We start from the raw sequence: 21323 nt of genomic DNA on the forward strand, positions 1-21323 counted from the left end.
GCGGATCGTGAGGGGGAGTGGTAGGATGGGGGGGGTTGAGCTTCGCTTTGTTGTTCTCTTTGGGTTCTGGTTGGCTCCTGCCCCTTCCCAGCCCTTCTTCCTCCCTCTCACCCATCCGCTCCCTTTGGCGATGGTTGAGGTTGGTGTGTGAGGCCAAACCCACTCTGGTCCCCCACCTCCCACCCGACCCATCAGCTCTTTGGTAAATCTATCCCAGAATTCATTCCCAAGCCCTGCGGTGGGTCAGGGCTTTGCTTGTAGGGTTTGTATTTTCCTTTCTCTCTTTCATTCTTTTGTCCTTTCTTTCCTCATTATTTATTTGGGTTTTTTTTGGGGGGGTGCTTTTCTTCGTTAGTTGTTTTTTTTTTTTCCTTTTTTTGGTTTACTTTTTTTTTTTTTGTCTTTCTTTCCGTTTTTTTTTCCTTCTCTTCAACAAGGTGCCTTCCTGTTACACAACAGATCGCTCTCAAAGTAAAGTGAATCGAAGAAACCGTAGCGCTAGGACACAGGTGGTACTATTTTACCCGCATAAATTCAACAGTGTCCCATTATTATCATTATCATTATTATTATTATTATTATTTGGGTTTTTCTTTGTGTTTGGGTTGGCTTTGGAGGACTTTTTTTCTCCCCAAGTGAAGGGGCTGGAAGGGAGGACCTTCCCCTCCATCCCCAAACCTCCCTCAGCCCTTCCCAGCCCTTGCAGCCCCTCTGATCCCCAAGGACAGCATGGAGCCCGCGGGGTCAAGGCGACGGCTTAATGCAAGGGTTTGGCCTTCGTGATTGCTTTTCATATGGCACGAGTCACCATGGTAGAGCTCGGAGGGAACGATCATTTTGAAGCTAGTACCACCGCTCCAGAATTGGTTAAGGCAGGTTGTTAATTGGCACAAAATAAAAAGAAATGAAATAAAAGAAAAAAGAAAAAATTCTCTTGTCATTTGGTTTTCCTTTTGGTCAATTTGCCGGTCTTTGCGTTGAGTTTGCTTGGTTGTGGTTTCCGTTCTCATCCCGTTGGGGGTTTAAGTCATTGGGTTGTTGGTTTTTCTTCCCTTTCGAGCTCATCAGAAAGTTTTCCCTTTCTCACACGCAGCTTTTCACAGCCGGGTCCGTGGGATTTTCCTTCTCTGCCGCGCTGATGTTGCCTCCCGGGAGGGATTTGGGTTTGGTTTTTGGTTTCGCAATTTCTTTGGTAACAGAGACGAAGACAAATAAGGGCAAGAGTGAGCGTGGAGGGGAGGATGGGGCAAGACACAAAGCCAACAAAACTGCTTTGTCTGAGTTCATTTCTCAACCCAAAAGTGAACCAGGAATCCAGTGGCAGATGCTGGAGCCAGCCCGGCCCTGAGCAGGTTGCCGGGAAAGATGCGATTCTTCGTTCCAAGTCTTTCCTCCCATCTCCTCTCAAAACAATTCATATATATTTAAATACCCGATTTCTGTAGCTAAAATGTGCTTCTTGACCTGCGTGGACGCGAGGTGGAGCGGCCGCCGTGCCGCTGGAGCCGCTCGGACGCACGGAGCCGCTTGTGAGGACCCAGGGATGGGTTGGGGTGTGAATGGGGTCTAGTGGGGTGGGTGCTCCCGGGGGTCTCCAAGGGGAGAGGAAGGTGCCCATGGAGGGAGGTTGTGGGGCTGCCCTTGGCTGGGTTTCCAACAGCTTCAAGGGAGAGGAGCACCTCCGTGTCAATGGCGAAGAGGGTCCGGCTGCTTTGGGAAAACCTGCTGTGCCTCAGGGGAGCAAAAAGCTTCAGTAAGCAGAGAGACTTGGGGTCACCTCCAGGCACCCAGAGAGTGTTTTCCCTGCTTACTCCCCTTTAAATAATGGGGATTTCAGCCTTGGAAAGCTGGGGCTGTACCAGAGACCAGCCCCACAACTTCACCTCCTGGATTTCCTCCTCCATCTTTATCCCAAAACTGTGGGAACCATAAGGGTGGTTGTGGTGGAGGCAGAAGTTGTGGGGTGCACAGGAGGGGACAGGATGCCCCTGTCCCCAAAGACTGGGCTCTGCCTGGGGTGTGAAATCAAGCTTTGTGAGGTATCCCCAAGCAATTCCTTTCCCTCTCCTCCACCTCACATCCCACGCTCCATGGGGGTTTCCTCAGAGCCCTCCATGGGAAGGAGCCAGCCCAGCTGCAACCCCCATCCCTGTTCATCAAGCTGGATGGAGGTGGCAGCAGGACACGACACCAGCTGAGGGTGGGGGACTCGTAGTGCCCAAAAGCACCCACCCCAAATGGGGCATGCGCACGTGGCTGAGTTGGCTTTGTCATGAGGAGGATGTCCGGGAAGGGGCAGGGAGGGCTGGGGGGACATCATGCTTTGGAGAAAGTGCTTGTAGAAGAAGAGGGGACCCCAGGGTTGGTGCCTGGCTCCTCCTGCCAGCGGTTCATACACCGCCGGCGGGCGTTCATGAAGAAGTTGCTGACGGTGGTGAGCTCCAGGCCCAGCTGCTGGGAGATGGTGATCTGCATTTCTTTGGACGGGCGCTTGTTCTCCTTGAAGATGGCAAAAAGCGTTCGGCGCTGGAGGTCAGTGAAAACCAGCCGCTGCTTCTTGGGCTGCAGGCTCCTGTCTTTCTGCTGCTCTTGCTCTTTGCGTTTGCAAGCTAAAGGTTCAAAAGAGAGAACAGGGCCATTAATTGGTGCTGACCATCCTGGCCTGCTTGCAGGTTGCCTCCCAACACCAGGCCCTTCCTTCCAACCAGGGAACCTGCTGGCTTTGCCTCCCTCCTCTTCCTCCCTGGGCCTCCCAAGCAGCAGCGAGAGCAAAGCCTTGGGGAAGCCCAGCACCTCCAAATTCCCAGCATCCCAAATCTCAGCATCTACTGCTGACCCCGGGGCTGCACCACCTCTGCTCCCACAGCCTGGCTATAGGGGCTGCTCTGTTCCTAAATTATGGGGGTCATCCATCAGCCTGTTGGTTATTGCCTTGCTGACCTCCTGCCTGCCCAACAAACCACTGCCAGGGCAGAGCAGCAGGCAGCTGTGCAGAGCCTTCCCACTCCCCTATACCCCCCCCTTAGCCCCCCAAGCAGCAAAATGCCCTCAGCCCAGAGGCTGCAAAGCAGCACCAATGGGGCCACGGGGCAGCCTGTCCCAGGGTCACCATCCTCAAACAGCCAGCAGAGAAGGGTTGAGTGGAAACCTACCCTATGACCGTCAGATGCTTGCAAAAAGAACAAACAAACAAACAAACAAAAAGCCTTTATAGAAAAGTTGACTTTTTTTTTTCTTCCTTTTTTTTTTTCTCTTTTCAGACATGAATTAAACATTTTACAACATCCCTCCCCCAAAACACCCCAACAATAAATTGGAAGACCACCTCCCCCCATCCTTCTGCATCTCCACACCCCACCTACCCACCCATTGCCCACCCATAGTCCCACTGTCTTGCTGGCACCCACCCCTGCAGGATGGCAAGTGCCCCACACAGATACACACCAAGTAGGTGCACAGTGATGTGAGATGTGTGTGCACAATGTGCCCCCATGGGAAGAACCTGCTGCAATCCCAGTGAAGCTGCAGAGCTGACCAGCCTATCACCCAGCACACTGCCTTTGCAAAGCCACATTTCTCCTTCCCTGCTTCAATTATTACAAGTAATTATTACAAGCCAGTCACCCATTAATAACCCACAGCTCCGAGGCAAGCGTTGACCATCGGGGTCTTGCTTATCAAACCTCAACCCAGCACCAGGTCCAGCACTGCCTGGATAGAAGCAACACCCCACTCTGCACCCCTCCATCCTCCCACTGATTGTGGCCCACAGCACAGCATTGGACGCACCCCAATTTCCCTGTCCTCATTTTATCTACTTATTAATTCATTTTCCTGTTGATACAGCCCAGCACATCCCTCCCTCCCTCCATCCATCCCCCCCCCTCCATCCCCGGCCCCATCTAATTACAGCTCGGCACAGCACAAATCGATAGTGACGCTGGTCAGATCTATTTACAGCCACGCACCCCCGCGGAGGGTCCTTCTGCTCCCCCCTTCCCCCCCCACACCAGAAGGCACTGAGGACAGGGGACAGGCAGGGCACAGCCTGGAGCCCTGCCCGGGTCAACACGGGGAGGTTTTGTTTGCTTCGCATCCCTTATATTTCCAAGTCTTAAACTCCCAGTGACTCCTCTTTGGCTTCCTGCCTTCCCATCCTTACAGCTCTCCAGGTCCCATCTCTAAGTGCCTGGGGACAGGGACACATATTGGGGTGCTTCCACATTTGCTGCCATGTTATTTACCCAGCAAACACCCCATGCACACAGTTTGCTCCCTGGCTCATCCTGCAGCACCAGGACCAACACTGGGGTTATGGATGGGGGCTCCCCATAGTGCAGGGGGTGCTCTGGGGGCAGTCAGTGCTGAGCTGCTGAGTCCACCCATCCCTACCATGCAGCTCTTCCCCTCCTCACTGAGCAACGTGTGAGCATCTGAGACCTCAACAGCCCCACCAGGTTCAGCTGGGACCAGAAAGAAGCTGGGGAGTCACAAGGAGGCAATGACAGACAAGGGGACAGCACACAGGCCGTGCCTTTTGGACATGCATGAACCCAATGAGCATCTCATCCCCAAGAGAGCTGACCTGGCTGCAGAACAACCACAAAGCAAAGCCAAGGAGCAGCTCCATCCATAGGAAAGAACCTCGGAGAGCAGCGGCATCCCACCCACCTCCCCCAAAGGCTTCTGCAGAGGGGTCCAACCTCCTGACGATCCCCATGCCAGAGGGAGAGCTCTTTCCTTGACTTAACCTTGACAGCTCAAAGCAAAATAACACCCAAATCATTTCCAAAGGGACATAATAGAGACAATCAAATGGCCGCTGTTCCAGGAGCCGCGATTATGCCTCGCAGCTTGAACTCCGCGAAGCATTTAACTAATACCTGATGGCTTTGCAGGCTTCCTCAGCCTGCCAGACACCGCTTGCTCTATTATACCCGCAAACCTCTGTTTTCTCAGCCCCAGCGTGCTCTCCCTCTCCATTCACTTGCAATACAACCTGTAATTTTCTGCCCACTTTGCTTAAGTGCTGGTGATTTGTTGGAATCACAAAAGGCAGCCAGAGGCTTTCATTGCCAGCACGCTGGCTGCAAGCGAGGTGAAGGTGGAGGGGGAAAAAAAAGCCCATCCCAACCCCACCGGCTTTTCTCTATTTCTCGCTGTCAAATCGGCTCTCAGCGGTGCAAAGGGGCATTTAGGGGCTCCCAGGGAGAAGGCTGAGCTCACAGCTCGGGGTCTGAAGCTCTGAGTAAAGCGAGGTTTGGAGAAGCACGGCTTTATCATGAGCAACATTGAGCTCGTGGCATCTTCACCCCAAAGGCAGAGCTGAGCTGCAATGAGGTTTCAATGGGAACTCTGTGCTCAGTGTTGGGACCCTCAGTGTTAGGATGATATTGAGGTGCTTCAATGGGGCTTTAATTGGAGCTCTGTGCTCAGTGTGGGGACCCTCAGTGTTAGGATGATATTGGGGGGCTGCAATGAGGTTTCAATGGGAACTCTGTGCTCAGTATTGGGGACTCCGAGTGTTAGAATGATATTAAGGTGCTGCAATGAGGCTTCAATGGGAGCTCTGTGCTCAGTGTTGGGACTCTGAATATTAGGATGACATTGGGATGCTGCAATGAGGCTTTACTGGGGGCTCTGTGCTCAGTGTTGGGACCTTCAGTGTTAGAATGATATTGGGGTGCTGCAATACACCCAGATGGGAGCTGGAAAGGTCTCGTTATCCTATGGCTGATGGAATGGGGTGGGACAGGCTGCAGAAAGGGGGGGCTTAGGGGACACCTTATGGCTCCTAAAGGAGGTTATGGTGAGGGGGGGTCAGCTTCTGCTCCATTAAATAGCGATAGGATGGGGGGGTGGTCCTGGGGGGTCACCATCTCCCTATCCCCCACCCTAATACCCTACACGCCCCGCCGCCATTTTAGGGCCCACCCTCTCCCCCCCACCCCGGAAGTGGGAATGGTCCCTTCCGCCCCCCCCCCAATATCCGCTCCATGTGCCGTCCCCGCCGCAATGGCGCCCCCCAGCGGAAACATGGCGGCACTTCCGCCTCCCTTATCACTACCCATCCCCGTCCATCCCCCGTATGCCATGGGGGGGGGGGGGTAGGGGGCCACTGAGAGGAAGATGGGTGGCACAGAGGACCAGGGGGGGTCCCATTGGCACTGCAGACACTGCCCTATAAGTGCCCATGGTCACTGCATGCACTGCTCCTTGTCAATGCAAACACTGCCCTATAAGTGTCCATTGTCACTGCAAACACTGCCCCATTGCTGCCCATATCAATGCACACACTGCCCTATAAGTGCCCATGGTCACTGTATGCACTGCCCCATTGCTGCCCATATCACTACACACACTGCCCTATATGTGCCCATAGACCCCAGTTGGGACAGCACTGAGTGTGACCCCCATCCCCCCCTTCCTAAAAGGGCTGAGGTGGTTGGGGGTCTCCCACCATCCCTCACTGGGAGCATGGAAAGAAGCTTCCACCGTTCCCTTTAACGCTGACCCCCACGAGGAGCTGCTGCTTCTGGTAACGAAGCAATTAATCATGGTGAGCTCAGGATGGATTTGCAATCAGGGCCCTGCCTGGGCCCCTCCGTGTTGCACAGCACTGGATACGTTCCTGCCCTGTGCTGTGTGTGTAGGGGGGCTGGGAGGGGCTGATGTGCAGAAGCATTGATCCTCCATGCAATCGATGTTATTGAAACTCCCACGAGTGGCTTTAAGTCCGTGTCGGATATTGCTGGCACATCAGTTTGATGGTGACGTGACTGGCTGGGAGCTGCTCGTGGGTGTGAGGAGGGGAAGGGGAATGGGGGCTCTAAGGGGAACATGAAGGTGTATGGGGATGGGGGATGTGGGTGGAGGATGGGGTGGGTGTGTAGGGTCTGGTGGTCTGCATGGGAAGTGGGGGTGGGTTGTGGAAAAAGGGGGAAAAAATGGGGAAATTGAGGTAAAATAAGGTAAAAAAAGAGGGAGGGAAGAGAGAAGGGAAGGGAAGGGAAGGGAAGGGAAGGGAGGGGGAAGGGAAGGGAAGCGGAAGGCGAAGGGAAGGGAAGGAAGGAAAGGGAAGGGAAGGAAGGGAAGAAGGGAAGGGAAGGGAAGGGAAGAAGACGGGAAGGAAGGGAGGAAGGGAAGGGAAGCGAGAAGGAACGAGGAAAGCGGGAAGAATAGAAAAGCCAACAAGGAGAACAAGAAAAATACGGAAATCAGGGTCCGGAAGAAGGCTAAAAGGGAACAGGAAAAGGAAAAGGAAAAGGAAAAGGAAAAGGAAAAGGAAAAGGAAAAGGAAAAAAAGAAAAAGAAAGAAAAGGAAAAGGAAAAGGAAAAAGGAAAAAGAGAAAGGAAAAGGGAAGGAAAGGAATGAGAGCACTGAGCTGGGGTCTCTTCCTTCCATTCCCTTTCTTTCTCTGGGTGTGCACCTGAGCGGATGGAAACGTGTTGTAAAGTTTCTCAACTTGGTGTTTTTTTGCCTCATTTTTGAGCCAACCCAAATCCTGACCAACTATAGGGGAGGTAGTGGAGAAGGAAAGCCATAAAGCTGCTAAAATGCCCCAAATCAGGCACTGAGCTGCTCCTTTCTGCCTCCTATGATGGTGGCAGCTCTCAGATGGAGCTCTGCATCAATGCAATGTTCAACAACCATTGGGTTTAGAGGGAAAACATGCCTTGTTTTTGCAGCCTGATGGTGGTATTGATGCGTTGATCACAGGGGATGTGTTTGGAACAGAACCCGGAGCAAAAGCAGTGGAGGATCCTATGTTTCACCATATCAGAGTCTTGGGGCCATGAGCGAACTGAGCGAACCCTTCCAAGGCAGAAATGGTGCCAAATCCATCAAGTCCAGCCCAGAAAATAATAATAATAATAATAATAATAAATTAAGAAATGAAGCTCTCAGACAAGCATTGATCCGTGGGTCCATTTTCAGAGCCTTTCATCCAAGCTTTGTTGCAGGAAGGGCACTGAGAACACAGACAGCTCCTCCATCCCAACCTAAAAGGGGTTGGGATGGGACCCCCACCCTATGGTGGGAGCTTTGGGAGCACAACCCCCACATCACCACCCACCTCCATCCCTCTGCCCTCCATCCAAAGCTCTGCAATGGGACTGACTGCAGAGCAGCAGCGCTGCTATCTCTGTCAGCCCCTGATACCATCACCCGTCAGCAGCCCCGAATACATTTGCAATTTTAGCCCTAATGGAGAGAGTTTGCTCATTACCTGCTCTTTATCAGCCATGGGTAGCGTGACATCCCACACAGGGGCATCACTCCCTGCAGATAATCTTCCTACTGGAGGACTTGCCCTCTTACAAAGCACTGCAGGGTTCATCAGGTTTAATAACCCAGCTCTCTTAATACACTCCTTGAAGTCCTGGTGTTGCCAGGGTGCAGATGGGGAAACTGAGGCAGGAGGGATGTGGGGATGCTCCCATAGCAAAGCCATCACTTGTGCTCTTCGTGGGGACCAAAACCAAACCCATTGGCTCCAGGTGTTGGGCCAGGATGGTGGGTCCAGGTCCCTTTTTGTGCTTTCTGAAGGATTGGATTATAAACTGGGGTCCCAGGGAGGGAACAGTGGGGGCATCTCTGCTTCCCCATGGGGGATTCACACTCACACCTTGTCCTCCCAAAGTAAAAGCCAGAGGGAATCAGTTTGATCAGAGCCTGGAGGCTGAACCCTGGGGGAAAGCAAGTGAAGGAATCAGTGATGTGTGAGCAATGGGGCACAAAGTGGTACCCATAGTTGGGGGGGGAAGAAACAGCAGCATCCCTGCAGCATCCCTGCCCACGTCGCACCCAAACGGAGCTCAGCTCTCCATGCACCCTTTATGGCCAAGCAAACCCCTCCAGGCTTGAACTTCCCTGCCTGCAAAACGCATTGAGTCCATTTTACCTGACTTCTGAACCTCCTTTGTGCCGCAGGAGCCACCGCAGTAGTGTATATCCCTACCTACACAGACACCAGGCTACGGATACAGCCTATAGATCACTCCTGAAATCCCAGCAGCCCATGTGAACGTCTTTGCCTTTCAATGCTGAGAGCATATTTCAATGGGATCCCCACCCTTTACAACGTCCCGTCCCCTCCTTTCAAAGCGAGACAATCCCGCTCTCCTTTTGCCTTGCTATATTTTAACAGCCCCAAAATACTCTTAAATCCATCATCCGTTCCTCCCGTCCGCCCCTGCCTGGCTTTCCATCCTGCAGGAGATGATCTGAACCATTCGAGGTATTAACGAGATGTTGAATTTCCCTTTAATCAGCAAACCTCACCACTCGATTGCCCCGTAATAAATGCACTTTGAGCCTCGCTGCTCGCAAGGTTTGCACCCCTGAAGCTGTGGGGTTGGAGCTTTGGGTCGCTGTGTTGGTTTGGAGGCAGAGCCCAAAATCCCATCCTGGGTGGATCAAAAACCTGACCTCTTCCTTGGGATCCAAACTGAGATGGGGATGGATCGAAATGTGCTGAGAAACATGGGGGAATTGGGAAAGAACGGTGTGAAATACCCCCCTAAATACCCTTAAATACACCCCTAAACACCCCTAAATACCCCTAAATACACCCCTAAACACCCCTAAACACCCCTAAATACACCCCTAAACACCCCAAATGCTGAAGGGAATGCAGCCCACCCCAACCTGCGCCCCAAATCCCACATTGCTGTGGATCTGGCAAGCTCTCGTTGGTTTGGTTTTTTCCTTTTTCCTCTTATTTTTTTGGCTTGCATTGCAAGGCAGTGGCCGTGCCAAGCCTCTGCAATGGGAATTTTGGTTGCCAGCGAGGTTTTCTTATGGGATTTTTGGTTCCAGGCATTGCTATAGAGCAGAGTGGAGGAGAATTCCTGCACCCAAGTGCTGATCCCAGTGCAGGAGATGGCAGCTCTGCTCCCCCACCTCCATCCTCCCCCCTATTCCAACCCACAGCTCACAAACCCCCCCACAACTTCAACCCCAACCCCACACCCATCCTTATGTGACGGACACACATCCGAGACCCCAACCCACTCCTCAATGCAAGCGAGCAGGATGAGAAAGCATTGGATTTCTTATCCAGAGGAGAAAAGAGAATCCAATACCCCATTTGCAGTCGTTCAGTTACAGCAGGAATACACCATAAATCTTCCCCCCTTTCCATACCAAATAAAAGAGGATTTCTTAGGTATATATTTACTGTTTTATCCCTTCATATTCTCCTTTTCCCTTCGGGTTGAAGCCCCATTATTTGGCCAACGCCAGGAAATCCGCGTCGCACACCCAGCGCCTCTCAATGGGGTTTTAATAGATGTATTTTCAAATTAGTCCTGGGCCTTTCAAGACTTATCAGTTAAATGAGGTTTTTCACATTGATTCAAAGGTCAACTGCGAGAGTTTTCTCTTCTCTGTTATCTCCCCCCCCACCCTCTGCACTCTCCTCTATGGTTTCGGTGGGGAGCAAATATAAAAGTCACCCATTTATGCCCAGAAAACACCAAATCCGACCCAAATCCACGACCCTAAAACATCACTGGTTAAAGGGGAGGGGGGTGAGTGTCAAAGTGGGTTGAGATTTGGGGTTCCCATCAAGCGGAGTTTGGGTTTGGGGGGTGATGTGTTGGGGGGGGGGGCAGATCCAAAGGGGTTTGGGGGTGTTTTGTGGGGCTGTGGGGCCGGAGCTTCGTTTCCTCGTAGGGAAAGAGGGGAGAGGGAGGATTTAATGTTTAACCGGCGGAGCTTTATTGGCCCCTTCTGACGCGCAGATTAGGAGCAAACACAGAAGGAGCTGCGGGCGGAGCGAGGCGGCCCCGGCCCTGATAAGGGGTGCGGGTGCGGTGCGGGGCGGTGCGGGGCGGTGCGGAGCCGACGGGAGGGGCAGCTCCGGTTGTCAGCGTGTGAAATCCCGGATGGGAACGAAAAGGAGAAAAAAAACCCGAATAAAGCGGGGTTGGGGGTGGGAGTTTTCCCTTATTCTTTTCTTCTTTTTTTTTTAAACATTTTTTCTTTTTCTCCGCTTCTTCTCTTTTTTCTCCCTCCTTTTCTCCTTTTCCTTTCTTTTCTATTTTTTCTCTCTCTTTTTCTTTCCTTGCCGAAATCCGTCCATTTCTCCTTTTCTTCCTTTTCCCTTCACCATTTCTAAGCCGCCGTCCCTCCCCGTGCCCACAAACGCTCCCTTCCCCTCCTTTTACATCAGCGAAACGATCCCCCCCCCCATCAACTCCCCCGACCCCCGGAGCTGCCCCCATCGCCCCCCGGTTCCCCGAATGGTTCCGGCGCTGCTCGGTCCGAAGTGGTTTAAGCAAAGCTGGAATGGAAACAACCCTTCAGGGCTGGGATATTTCGCGTCCTCGTGCCTTGTTCGGGCAGTTCTGTGTTAATTAGCGGCATTCATTATTGCTGTTGCCAAAGCTCTCATACATTTGCTGGCCCTTTGCCTTGGCCCGGCCCCGAGCTGCTGCTCGCAGGGTTTGGGTTTTTTGTGCTGGTTTTGGTTTGGTTTCCTTTTTCTTTTTCCTTGAAGAGAAACGGTGATTGGTGGGGGGTGATGGAGATGGGGAGAAAACAGAGAAAAGGGAGGAAAAGAGGAGAAAAGGGAAGAGGAGAAAAGGGGAGAGGAGAAGGGGAGAGAAGGGGAGAGAAGAGAAGAGAAGAGAAGAGAAGAGAAGAGAAGAGAAGAGAAATAGAGAAAGAAGAGAAAATGACAGGGAAAAAAAGGGGGGGAAAATAAGGAAAGGAAAGGAAAGGAAAGGAAAGGAAAGGAAAGGAAAGGAAAGGAAAGGAAAGGAAAGGAAAGGAAAGGAAAGGAAAGGAAAGGAAAAATAAAAGACGAAAAGAAATGAAGAAAACACAAGAAAACGAAAGGAAAACGAAAAGAGAAAGAAAAGAGAGAACGGAAAACGAAAAACAAAATATAATGGGGGGTAAAAAAGAAAGAAACGAGAAAGAGAGAAGGGGAAAAAATACGAAGAAAACGAATGTTGGCACGGAGCTCTCAGCTCAATCCCGGCCCGCAGCCAACGGCGGTTCCGTCCAGAGATGGAACAGAGCCGGGATCGGCCCATTCGGAACCGCGCTGCCCCCACGGACGGCTCGAATCCTGCGTGGAAGCGGCCGAGTTTTACGCACGGAGCCGCGAGCAGCGCGGGGCGGTGAATTCTCGGCCGAGTTTCGAGCCGATGTTAAAAGGGCCGTAACGATGTTTTCTCTCTTTGGGGTCATTTCCAAGAGAGGATTTGAGAGCGCTGAGGGTGGGGATGGAGGAGTGGAGGGGAGGGGGATCCGCGCACCCATGGGCACGTAGAGTGGGAGCTCACTATGGGTGCCGGCACCCACGGAGCTGAGTGGTGGGAGGGGGAGAGAGGGGATGCAGACACCGGGCCGGGGGGAGAACCCACTGCCCACGGACACTATGGGATGGAATGGGAGCCGATGGCTGCGCGGTGCCGTGGGGTCTTTTATTTTGGGTTGCGGTGAATATGGGACCCCTAAAAGTAGCGACGAGGGGGGAAGGAGGGGGGGGGATTCGGAGCGCACGGACCCCTCGGAGAGGGGGAAAAGAAGTTTTCGGAGCTGCGTTGTGAGCTGGGGGAGTTGGGGGGGAACAGTGCCGCTGTTGGAGCATCGAAATGGACCCCACGAACCGGGTCGGGTCGGGCCCCACCAGATGTTGCCCAACGGGCACCCACCCGTATTTCTATGTGGCCCCTCGGGGGGAAGCGGAGCCGCTGTCCCCTCCGGCACCGGACCCCCCCCCACCAACTCACCCCCTTCTGCCTGAATAATTAATGGATCATCTGCGCACGGGGAGGCGAGAGGGGGAATTGGAGTGGAAAGAGGAAAAAAGCCGCAATTGCCAGATCTCGGGGCCCGGCGTGTTTATCGATCCCGGATTTACTGGCTCGGACAAACACATCGGGCTCACTCCTGAACCCGCTTGGAATTCATTTTCCCCTCGCACAGTGCGGGGGTCGAGGTCCTGTGCCACCCCCCAGCACCGCAGTGCGGGATATGGGGCAGCCCCCCGCCCTATAACCGCGTTTGTCGCAGTTGGAGGGACCGAGGTGCGGCCGCACCGACGGGGATCGAGGCCGAGAACGACCGTGGGGTCCCTCTGAACAGACGGTCTCCCCCAGCCCCACATCCCGGTGGGTCCCTGACCCCCATCAGCCGTCCAGGAGCGCTTTTAGGGTTGTTCCGATCCGATCTATGAGGAAGAAGAGAAACGAAACCGAGCCCCAGCGGGGCGGCAGCGGGGCCGGGGGTTGGGAACAAAGAGGGGGACGACGTGGGGGGATCCCCCCGGTCCGGGAAGGTGCGGAGGTCGGGTCCGGATCCTCGGTGGGGCGGCTCTGTGGGGCAGAGCCTGGTCCTGCTGGGATTGTGGGAGCCGAACGGAGCTGAATTCATCGCAAGGAGCGTCGCCTTGGTGTCTTTTTGGTTCTGTTTCGTTTTGTATTCGCAGGAAGGAAAAGAACCCAAAGCTGAAGAACGGCGGATTATTCATTACCCCTCTTTTTTTGTTGTTGTTGTTCTTCTTTCTCTTATATATATATATTTTTTCCCTTCAATTTCCGGGACTTCTTTTCGGCTCTGGGAATTCAAAACCATTTTAAAGAGAAGAAATCCTAATTCGAAACCCCGACAACGCGGAGAGGAGCGGAGCACAACCCGAACCCCAACGGCACCACCGGCACCGCACCGATATAGAGCGGATCTCCCGGCCCCAATAAACCCCCCAATTCCCCGAACCTTCCTTCGTTTCCATCGCTGTTATTATTTCAGATTTGGGCTCAATTAGCCCCAACAAAGTGGGGCATTAAATGGCAGTGTTTAAATCTTTATTTACCAGAACCTTGTAAAGCCGGGAACAATTTGCATTCTATTAACTGCTTTTCAATAGGGCATCGACTGGAACTAAAAGATGCCACTACCCTGTCCTAATTAAAGAGCAACTGAATTACGCTAAATACATATGAACGCCGCTCTCTTCCATAAATAACGGCTGCGGAGGCCGGCGGGGAGCGGAGATCGGTGCGGACCCCCCCCAAAACCCCCATTAAACAGTCACCCCATGACCACCCCATAGAGCAGAGATGTGGGGCCATCACTGCTGCTCTCCGACCCCTCCGACCGCTCACCCACAGCCGCCGGGACCCCTCCGAGCCCCGCACGGATCCGCGCACAAAACGCCTTTTAGTTATTGTTGTTTCCCCTTTTTCTCTAGTCCTTCCTCCCCTTTTTCCCTCCTCCCTCCTTCCTTTTTTCCCCTTCATTTTCCCCCTTTTTTCTCCCCTTTTCCTCCTTTTTTCCCCCTTTTCCCCCTTTTTCCCCCTCAGCTCTCGGCCCATCTCAGGGTTGAAGCAGAACGAACCGCAGCCGACCCCGCACCGAACAGCACAGAACACGCTTTCATTATTCCCCCCCTTTCCCCTCTTTTTCCCCCCTTTCCCCCTCTCTATTTTTCTTTCCATTTCTTCCCATTTTCCTTTTATTTTCCCCCTTTCCCCCCCTCAATTTCCCTCTCTTTCCCCTCTTTCCCTCCTTTCCTCTTCCCATATTTTCCCCCTTTATTTCCTTTCCCCCTCCCACTCCCCTTTCTTTTCTCTCCATTTATTTCCCCCACCAAACCCTCATCTCTCGGCCCAGCTCCGGGCTGAGACAGAACGATCCCCCGCCGAGCCCTGCACTGATCCGCAAAGAAAACGTTTTCCTCTTTTCCTCATTCCCCCCTTCCCTTTCTCCCCCCCCTCAACCTTCATTCTCCTTTTCTCCTTTCATTTCTTTTCCCTTTTCTTTCCTTTCTTTTTGCCTTTATTCCCCCACACTCCCACTAAACGCGCATCTCTCGGCCCAGCGCCGGGTTCAGCTTCACCACAGCCTCACTCAGACCCCCCCCCCTCCATCCTCCGCCCGATTTTCGCCCCCCTCCCGTGTTACATCGCTGTTTCCCCGGTGCTGGATCGGACACATCGCTGCTCCCGGGGGCTGTCGGCAGCTCTCCGGGGTTTTGGGGGTGGGGAAAGAAGGAAGGAAGGGGTGACGGGTCCAAACCGAGGAACGATTCCCAACGGGAGCAGCACTTCAATGCTCCCATCGCTGTCAGGTGCAGCCTGGGGGCAGAGGGGTGTGTGTGTATATTGGGGGGGGGTGACGGATCATTCGGATTTCCTCCTCCTCCTTCTATATGATTTCCTCCTTTTTTCCTCTCTAGGATTTCCTCTTTCTCCTCCTTTACGCAGCTCCGTAACCCCCAGCCCCACAACCCCACAACCCCACCGGGTGTGTGCGAGGGATCCCCACGCGTGTAACACCCCCCCAAGCCCCCATTTCCCCCCCATTTCCCCCCCCCATCCCCTCCGTATCCCCTCGGTCTGTACCTGCGAGTCTCAGCGCAGACATCCTTTGAAATTCGGGTTCCTGCAGCCACTTCCACATCCTCCGGAAAGTCTCCCGGCCGGATTTGAGCTTACTCCAGGGCTTTGGGTTCCTCAGCAGATCCGACAGTGTCCCCTGCGAACGGCACAAGATCCTCTGTGCGAAGATCGCCTGCGGGATGCTGTAACGTTTCAGCTCGGCCGTGATCCTTTGTGCCACCTCTTTGGTGTTGATCTCTTCCACCTGCCCCGATCCTCCGCTCTGAGATCCGCTGGCCGAGGCCTGGCGATCCCTTTCTGCCAGCAGAGAACCCCCGGCTTGGGGATGAGGGTGGCCGTGAGGGTGCATCCCATTGAGGGGCGGCATCATGGCAGAGCTGGGGGCTCCTAAACCCCTGGCCAGGTGCTCCTCACCCCGGGACAACATCGCGGCGTGAGAATCGAAGCCGTTGGGCGACAGCATCTTGTCGTTGGGCAAGTGGCCACCGGGACCGTACGGAGTCAGAGGTTGCTGAGCGTTGTGCAGGCTGCCCAGCCCGTTGGGGAGAGGAGAGAGGGGCTGCCCCATAGCCGGCATGTCCTTGGGGTAGTGGCTGTAGAGGTTGCCCATAGAGGCGAGGCTGCGTTCGTCCCTCATCAGAGTGAAGCTGCCGCTCACGTTGCCGGCCAGGCGTTGGTGCGGGTGATGGTGGTGATGGTGGTGGTGATGCGGGTGGTGGAACTTGTCGGACACGGTGGAGATGGGCGGCAGCGGCTGCAGCGGGGTCAGCGTGGTGTAGGTGCCGCTCATGCCCATGCCGGGCGGCGACTCGCAGGACATGCTCATGGCCGGGTGGAGCGGGGCCGCCAGGCTGTGCTCGGCTCGGTAATCCCCCCCTTCCAGGATGGATGCCATACCCGACACCATGGCCGGCCTCCCGTGCGGGACCAGGTTGCGGTGCGAGCTCTGCCTCCCGTGTGCGGGGCTCAGCAGCTCGGCGGGTTGCGAGTGCGGGACGCCGTGCAGGCTGCCCAGGTTCTCCATCGCCAGCTCCATGGTGGCTCTGCCGCTGCCTGTTCGCCTGCTGCCTTCCTCCCCCACCCCCTCCTCTCCTCCTGCCTCCTCCACCTCCTCCTCCTGCCCCTCTCTCCTCCTCCACCCCCCCCCCTCCCTTTTCCTCCCTTCCCCTTTTCCCCGGATTAATTCAGACTCCTGCTTTCGGGGATCGATCTCTCTCTCGCTCCGTTTTCAGATCAGCATCATGAGCAGCTCCCGCCCGCCCCAGTGCGGTGCGGTGCTGCGAGGAGCCCGTGGAGCGATGCGTGGAGCGGTGCGGTGCGGTGCGGAGCGGTGCGGGGCGTGAGCTCGGGGCGGCTGCGGCGCCGGCTCCCGGCAGCCTCGCTCAGGGCCGCGGCGTGACGTCAGTACAGCCCCGCCTCCCCCCGTACCCCCCCCCCACCCCCCCCCCCCCCCCCCCCCCAGCACCGCACCGGGGAGGGATGGAATTTGGGGGGGGGGATATAGCAGAGCAGCACCTGCACCGCTCCTCCCACGGGGAACCCCTCAACTGTGCTGACCTACCCCCTGGGTTGACCCCCGTCTATAGGGTGACCCCCCCATATCACTCAGTTGACCCCCACCTCGAGTTGGGTGATCACTATCCTAAATCCCAGAGCACAAAGCTGGATGAGTCCCCCATTGCCCTCAAAGTGCCTATCCCCGGTGCCCCCCCCCCTCATTTCCTTCTTTATCCCTATATCCCCCCCCACATTCACCCTATGTCCTCTCCCAACCCTTCCCCTCCAGTTCTACCTTCTGGCTGCAGCCCCGCTAAACCATCTGCTTCCTGCTCCCCCAAACTCATCTGTCTGTCCCTATGTGTGTCCCCACACAACCCACACCCCCTCTTCTCCCCCCACCCCCCAATCTCCTAGGATTGCAGTGGTGTTTTGGAGCTGGAGGTGGGAATGGGGAAGGGGAAGGGAGGTCTGTGGTGGTGGTGAAGGGGGAAATAGGGAAAGGGAAATAAAGGAACAAGGAAAAGGGAATAGAGGGAAAGGTACAAGGGAAAGGGAGAGGGGAAATGGAATGGAGAAGAGATAAAAGGGAAAGGAGGGGGAGGAAGATGGGAAGAAGCAGGAAGGCAGAATGATGTGAGCTGATGTTTAGGCCATGGCAGCACCCAGTGCCCTCCCCGGCACCATTTGGTGCCACACAGGATCCCAGCACCTCCATTTCCAGCCATGCTGAGTCCCCCAGGCCATGATGTGATGATTTCCAAAGCTTTATTGAACCACACTGCAAACCTCAAACCCACAACCTGCCCTTGGTGGGTTATTCTGGAGCGTTCCTTCCTGGTACCACCAAACTGCAGGTGACCGGGGGGCTTCAGGGTGGGCCTGGGGTCTCCAGCACTGTGACATCCCATCCCACACAACAGTTTAACCCAAACCATCCCAGCCATCCTATTCCGTGCCACGTTGTGCCATCCGATCTGATTCCATCCATCAGATCCCATATATCTGGTCACATGCATCCTATCTCACCTCATCCATTCCACATCACTCCACTGCATCTCATCTGATTCCATTTCATCCCACCTTATCCATCCCACCCTATTTGGCCACATCTCATCTGATTCCATTCCAATTGTATCCCATTCTTTCCCATCCCACTCATCCCAAACCGTCCCATTAATTCCATCCCATCCTAAGACACCTCATCCCATTCATCCCATCCCATCCCATCCCATCCCATCCCATCCCATTTGTCTCATCTCATCCCACCCCATCCCTCTGCAGGCAAAATTCCTTCTCTGAACTGGGGATGAGATTTCCCTTGTTCCTCTTCCTCTCGAGTGCAAAGACCACCGTCCCATATACCCCATATAGTCCATGGGATGTGGGCAGCAGCAGAGCAGAGGGTCCTGGGTTAGAAGGATGGGGGGAAAAGGGCAGTTTTTGTCACACTTTATCTCCCTTATAATGGGGTCCAGAGATGGGCCAGGCCAGGATGGGCATCTGCAAGGAATCCTTCCCTGCCATTGGGTGCCTTTGGTATCAGGGTTTGGTTTTAGGGCTTCCTTGCAGGGATGGGATGTGAGGGACCAGAACCAGGCAGGAGATGCAAGGGATATGGGGAGAATAAAAGGTGCACGGCGAGGAGAAGGACGGAACAAACAAGGGATGAAGCAGCCACGTCTGAAACGGTTTCATTGACTGTAATAATGGCGATGGAGCATCGACCGCCCCATCGATGGATCCATCCATCCCTGCAGCTGCCCCACGTCCCGCACAGACCCGGCACCGCCGCACCGCCCACCGATCCAAACCCAATCCACCGCCCCCCCCTCCACCCCCAGGCGGCACCGGGGGCCCCGTGGCAGGAGCTGGACTCTGCCCTGAGCCGAGCTTTGCACCCAGCAAACAACAACGGGGGGGGTGGGGTGTCGGGGGGGGGGAAGAAAGACAGAGAGAGAGAGGAGTTTTTAGTAATTAGTGCGACATAATTGAGTAATGCGGCAGCTCCTCGCTCCAGCCCCCCCCTCCACCCCCCCCTTTCCCACTTCCCCCCTGCTCTTCTTCTTCCCCGATCGATGCAATATCATTAGGGTGAGAGGCTTTGGGGCAGAGCTCGGGGGGCCCGAACCGCTGTCGGTACTTGGGGGGGTCCCGTCAGGCGTCGCTCCGTCCCCACCGGCCCGACCCGGCAGCGCCCCGAATCCGAAGGGTTGGGCTCGGGTTCGGTGCCCCATCTCGGAGCCGGCTCCTCTCCCCTTCTTCCCATCCATTCGACAGCTGGATGCTATTGATCCCTTCCCTCTCCTCCTTTTTTTTCCTTCCCTTCCCGAGCTCTCTCTCCTCTCTCTTTAATTCCCTCCGTTCCTCCGGAGGAGCCGCCCGGTTCTGGGGGTAAGTGCGCAAATGGGATCTCGGCCGCTCTCCGCTCTCCCTGTGCTGCCCCACGCGCGGAGTGGGCTCCCCCTCATCCCCCCCCATACCCCAATACATCTTCCTTCACCGGAGCCCTTCGGTTGCCGTACCCAGCGCTGCCCCCGTGTTCAGCGCTGCTGCGCTTCGGCGATTTTTATTCTGCGCTCAATTTTCATCTTTCTCCCCCCCCCCCCCATACACCCTCCATCCCTACCCCCCTTCCCTCCTTCATTTCGCCTTAGGAAGAGCCCGAAAGGCAAAACGACGCGGCCCCAAATAAGAGGCGGAGAAGCACCTGAGGGTGAGATTTATGGCATCCAGCGATCAGGTACCGCGCAGGGGATTTTTGTGTCACGGGTTTTGTTGTGCCACGCACGGGAGGGAGCCGAGCAACCCCTCACCGCCCCGCACTCACTTCCCCTATAGGCGATCAACTTCCTTAAAGTTCTTAAAGGCTTCCAAACAACAGCCCCATCGCCTGGCAGGTGAATTATTCAGTGCCTATGGATTCCTCGCGAGCCCTTTCATTCCGGTCCCAAATCTTTCCCAGCCCACCCTTTGCCTATGGATGTCTCGATTTTACAACAATCAAGCGGGAGGCGAAGAGCGTGGCAATTTCTGCTAATCGATTTTCCATACAATGGGCCCCAGATGATGTTTTAAAATGTGAGAAACTCAAATGTGTTGGTTTAAATAAGACTTTTGCAATCGATAGCTTCGGGAAAAAAAAGAGACTTTGATGCGGCTTCTGGAAGGGGATTTCGAACGCTTTCGCTTCCCGAACAAAAAACAAGGCAGGAAAATCCTAAATAATAAGAATAAGAGGTAGAAAGAAATCAGAAGTTCCTCCTGGCTTTGGAGTTCTTAAAGAGGAATAAGGGGAAAATGGGCTTCGGGTCGCTCAGCTCCGTCCCGACCAGACGCTCCGCAGCCCCCGCAGAGAAGCGCAAAAACAGCGCAAAAACCGCGCAGCTCCTTCCGGGGCAGCGCAGCTCCTCCTGCGTTCTGTCCCAAATCCTTTCGCTCTGGTTTATTATCGGGACTGTTTTTTTTCCCCCGATGTCACCGCGCTGCGTTCGGCTTTTCGGGCTTTGCGGGGAGGAGTGGGGCGGTGGGGCCGGGGGGACCTTCAGCCCTTTCCCCCCCGATTATTTCCTCCTTCCCAAATCCCCGCACCCCCTCACTGCCCTCCCCCTCCCCACCCCCTTTTCTCCCCCCATAGTGCCCGTTCGAGCCCTCGGAATCGGCTTTTATTTATCTTTTAGATTTCTTTCTCTATTCATTTCCTTGAGACATTTTCTTTTTAGCCTCAACTTCAGGCCCTTTCCGCTCCGCTCCCGTTTCCTTTCCCTTTCCCTTTCGTCGTAATTGGAGTTTCTTCTCTCTGGAAATAATTCCCTCTCTCCTCAGAAACGCGTCCAGAGGAGAGGAGCAGACCGGGGTGTCCCCCCCCCCCATCACAACCCCCCACCCTTTTTTTTTGTTGGCAGAGGGGAAAAACCCCTCAACGAGGGGGGAAAGAAACACTGGGGGATGCGGGCAAAGCCGCCCCCCCCAATCTCCCCCACCCCCTCCCCATCCCCTCCGCTCTCTGCCCACTTTTCTCGTTCGCCATAAAACTTTGGAGCTGCCCCCAAACCGCTTTGCAGTGCTATGGGGGGCTGGGGGTCGGACCCTCAGCCGATATCCCACAGCGGGGGGGATTGTTTGGGACCCCCGTGTTCTCTTTTCGATGTCACACGCTGTGGTTTCCCACGTAGAACTCCGGGACGGGGCCGGGCTCGGGACCCTCCCCCCCTTTTTGCTCCCCCCATGGAGGAGGGGTTGATATCAGCGGGGACCTCCGGGCACCTCTTCCATCCGCGGTTTGTTTTCAGGAGTTCACAGCTGAACTTTACACCCTGAGCGCAGCGCGGCCCCGTCGGGGCTTTCGGGGGAAAAGCAGAGAAAAAAGCTCGAATTTCGCCGTGTTCCGAGCTGCCATTTTCCCCCATTCTTTTTTCCCCCCTCCTTTTTCCCCTCCTTCCCCCCCCCCTATTCCCCCTCCCCCC

At 54.9% G+C, this 21323-nt stretch overlaps 1 protein-coding gene and 1 long non-coding RNA gene across 2 annotated transcripts; one reads left to right on the forward strand and one right to left on the reverse strand.

The window, feature by feature from the left end:
- Positions 1-364: 364 nt before the first annotated feature.
- Positions 365-16442, reverse strand: ONECUT3 (one cut homeobox 3). The gene is made up of 2 exons (XM_015886788.2): positions 15364-16442; positions 365-2609 (listed from the first exon to the last, which is right to left on the reverse strand). Exons 1-2 carry the CDS (start codon positions 16394-16396, stop codon positions 2317-2319), a joined length of 1326 nt encoding a protein of 441 aa, XP_015742274.1. The 5' UTR covers positions 16397-16442; the 3' UTR covers positions 365-2316.
- Positions 16443-18835: 2393 nt separating this feature from the next.
- LOC107325679 lies at positions 18836-20804 on the forward strand. The gene is made up of 3 exons (XR_001559741.2): positions 18836-19251; positions 19515-19600; positions 19699-20804. It is a non-coding gene; the product is annotated as an uncharacterized LOC107325679 (long non-coding RNA).
- Positions 20805-21323: the final 519 nt, after the last annotated feature.

Source organism: Coturnix japonica, chromosome 28 (assembly GCF_001577835.2).
Source record: "Coturnix japonica isolate 7356 chromosome 28, Coturnix japonica 2.1, whole genome shotgun sequence".
Lineage (NCBI taxonomy): Eukaryota > Metazoa > Chordata > Aves > Galliformes > Phasianidae > Coturnix > Coturnix japonica.

Bases quoted from the DNA above. Each gene is read 5' to 3' on its own strand.
- ONECUT3 (XM_015886788.2), bottom strand. From the start codon at position 16,396: ATGGAGCTGGCGATGGAGAACCTGGGCAGCCTGCACGGCGTCCCGCAC. The intron at 2,610-15,363 runs GTACAGACCGAG...TTGAACCTTTAG, and splicing joins GTCTGCGCTGAGACTCGCAG to CTTGCAAACGCAAAGAGCAA.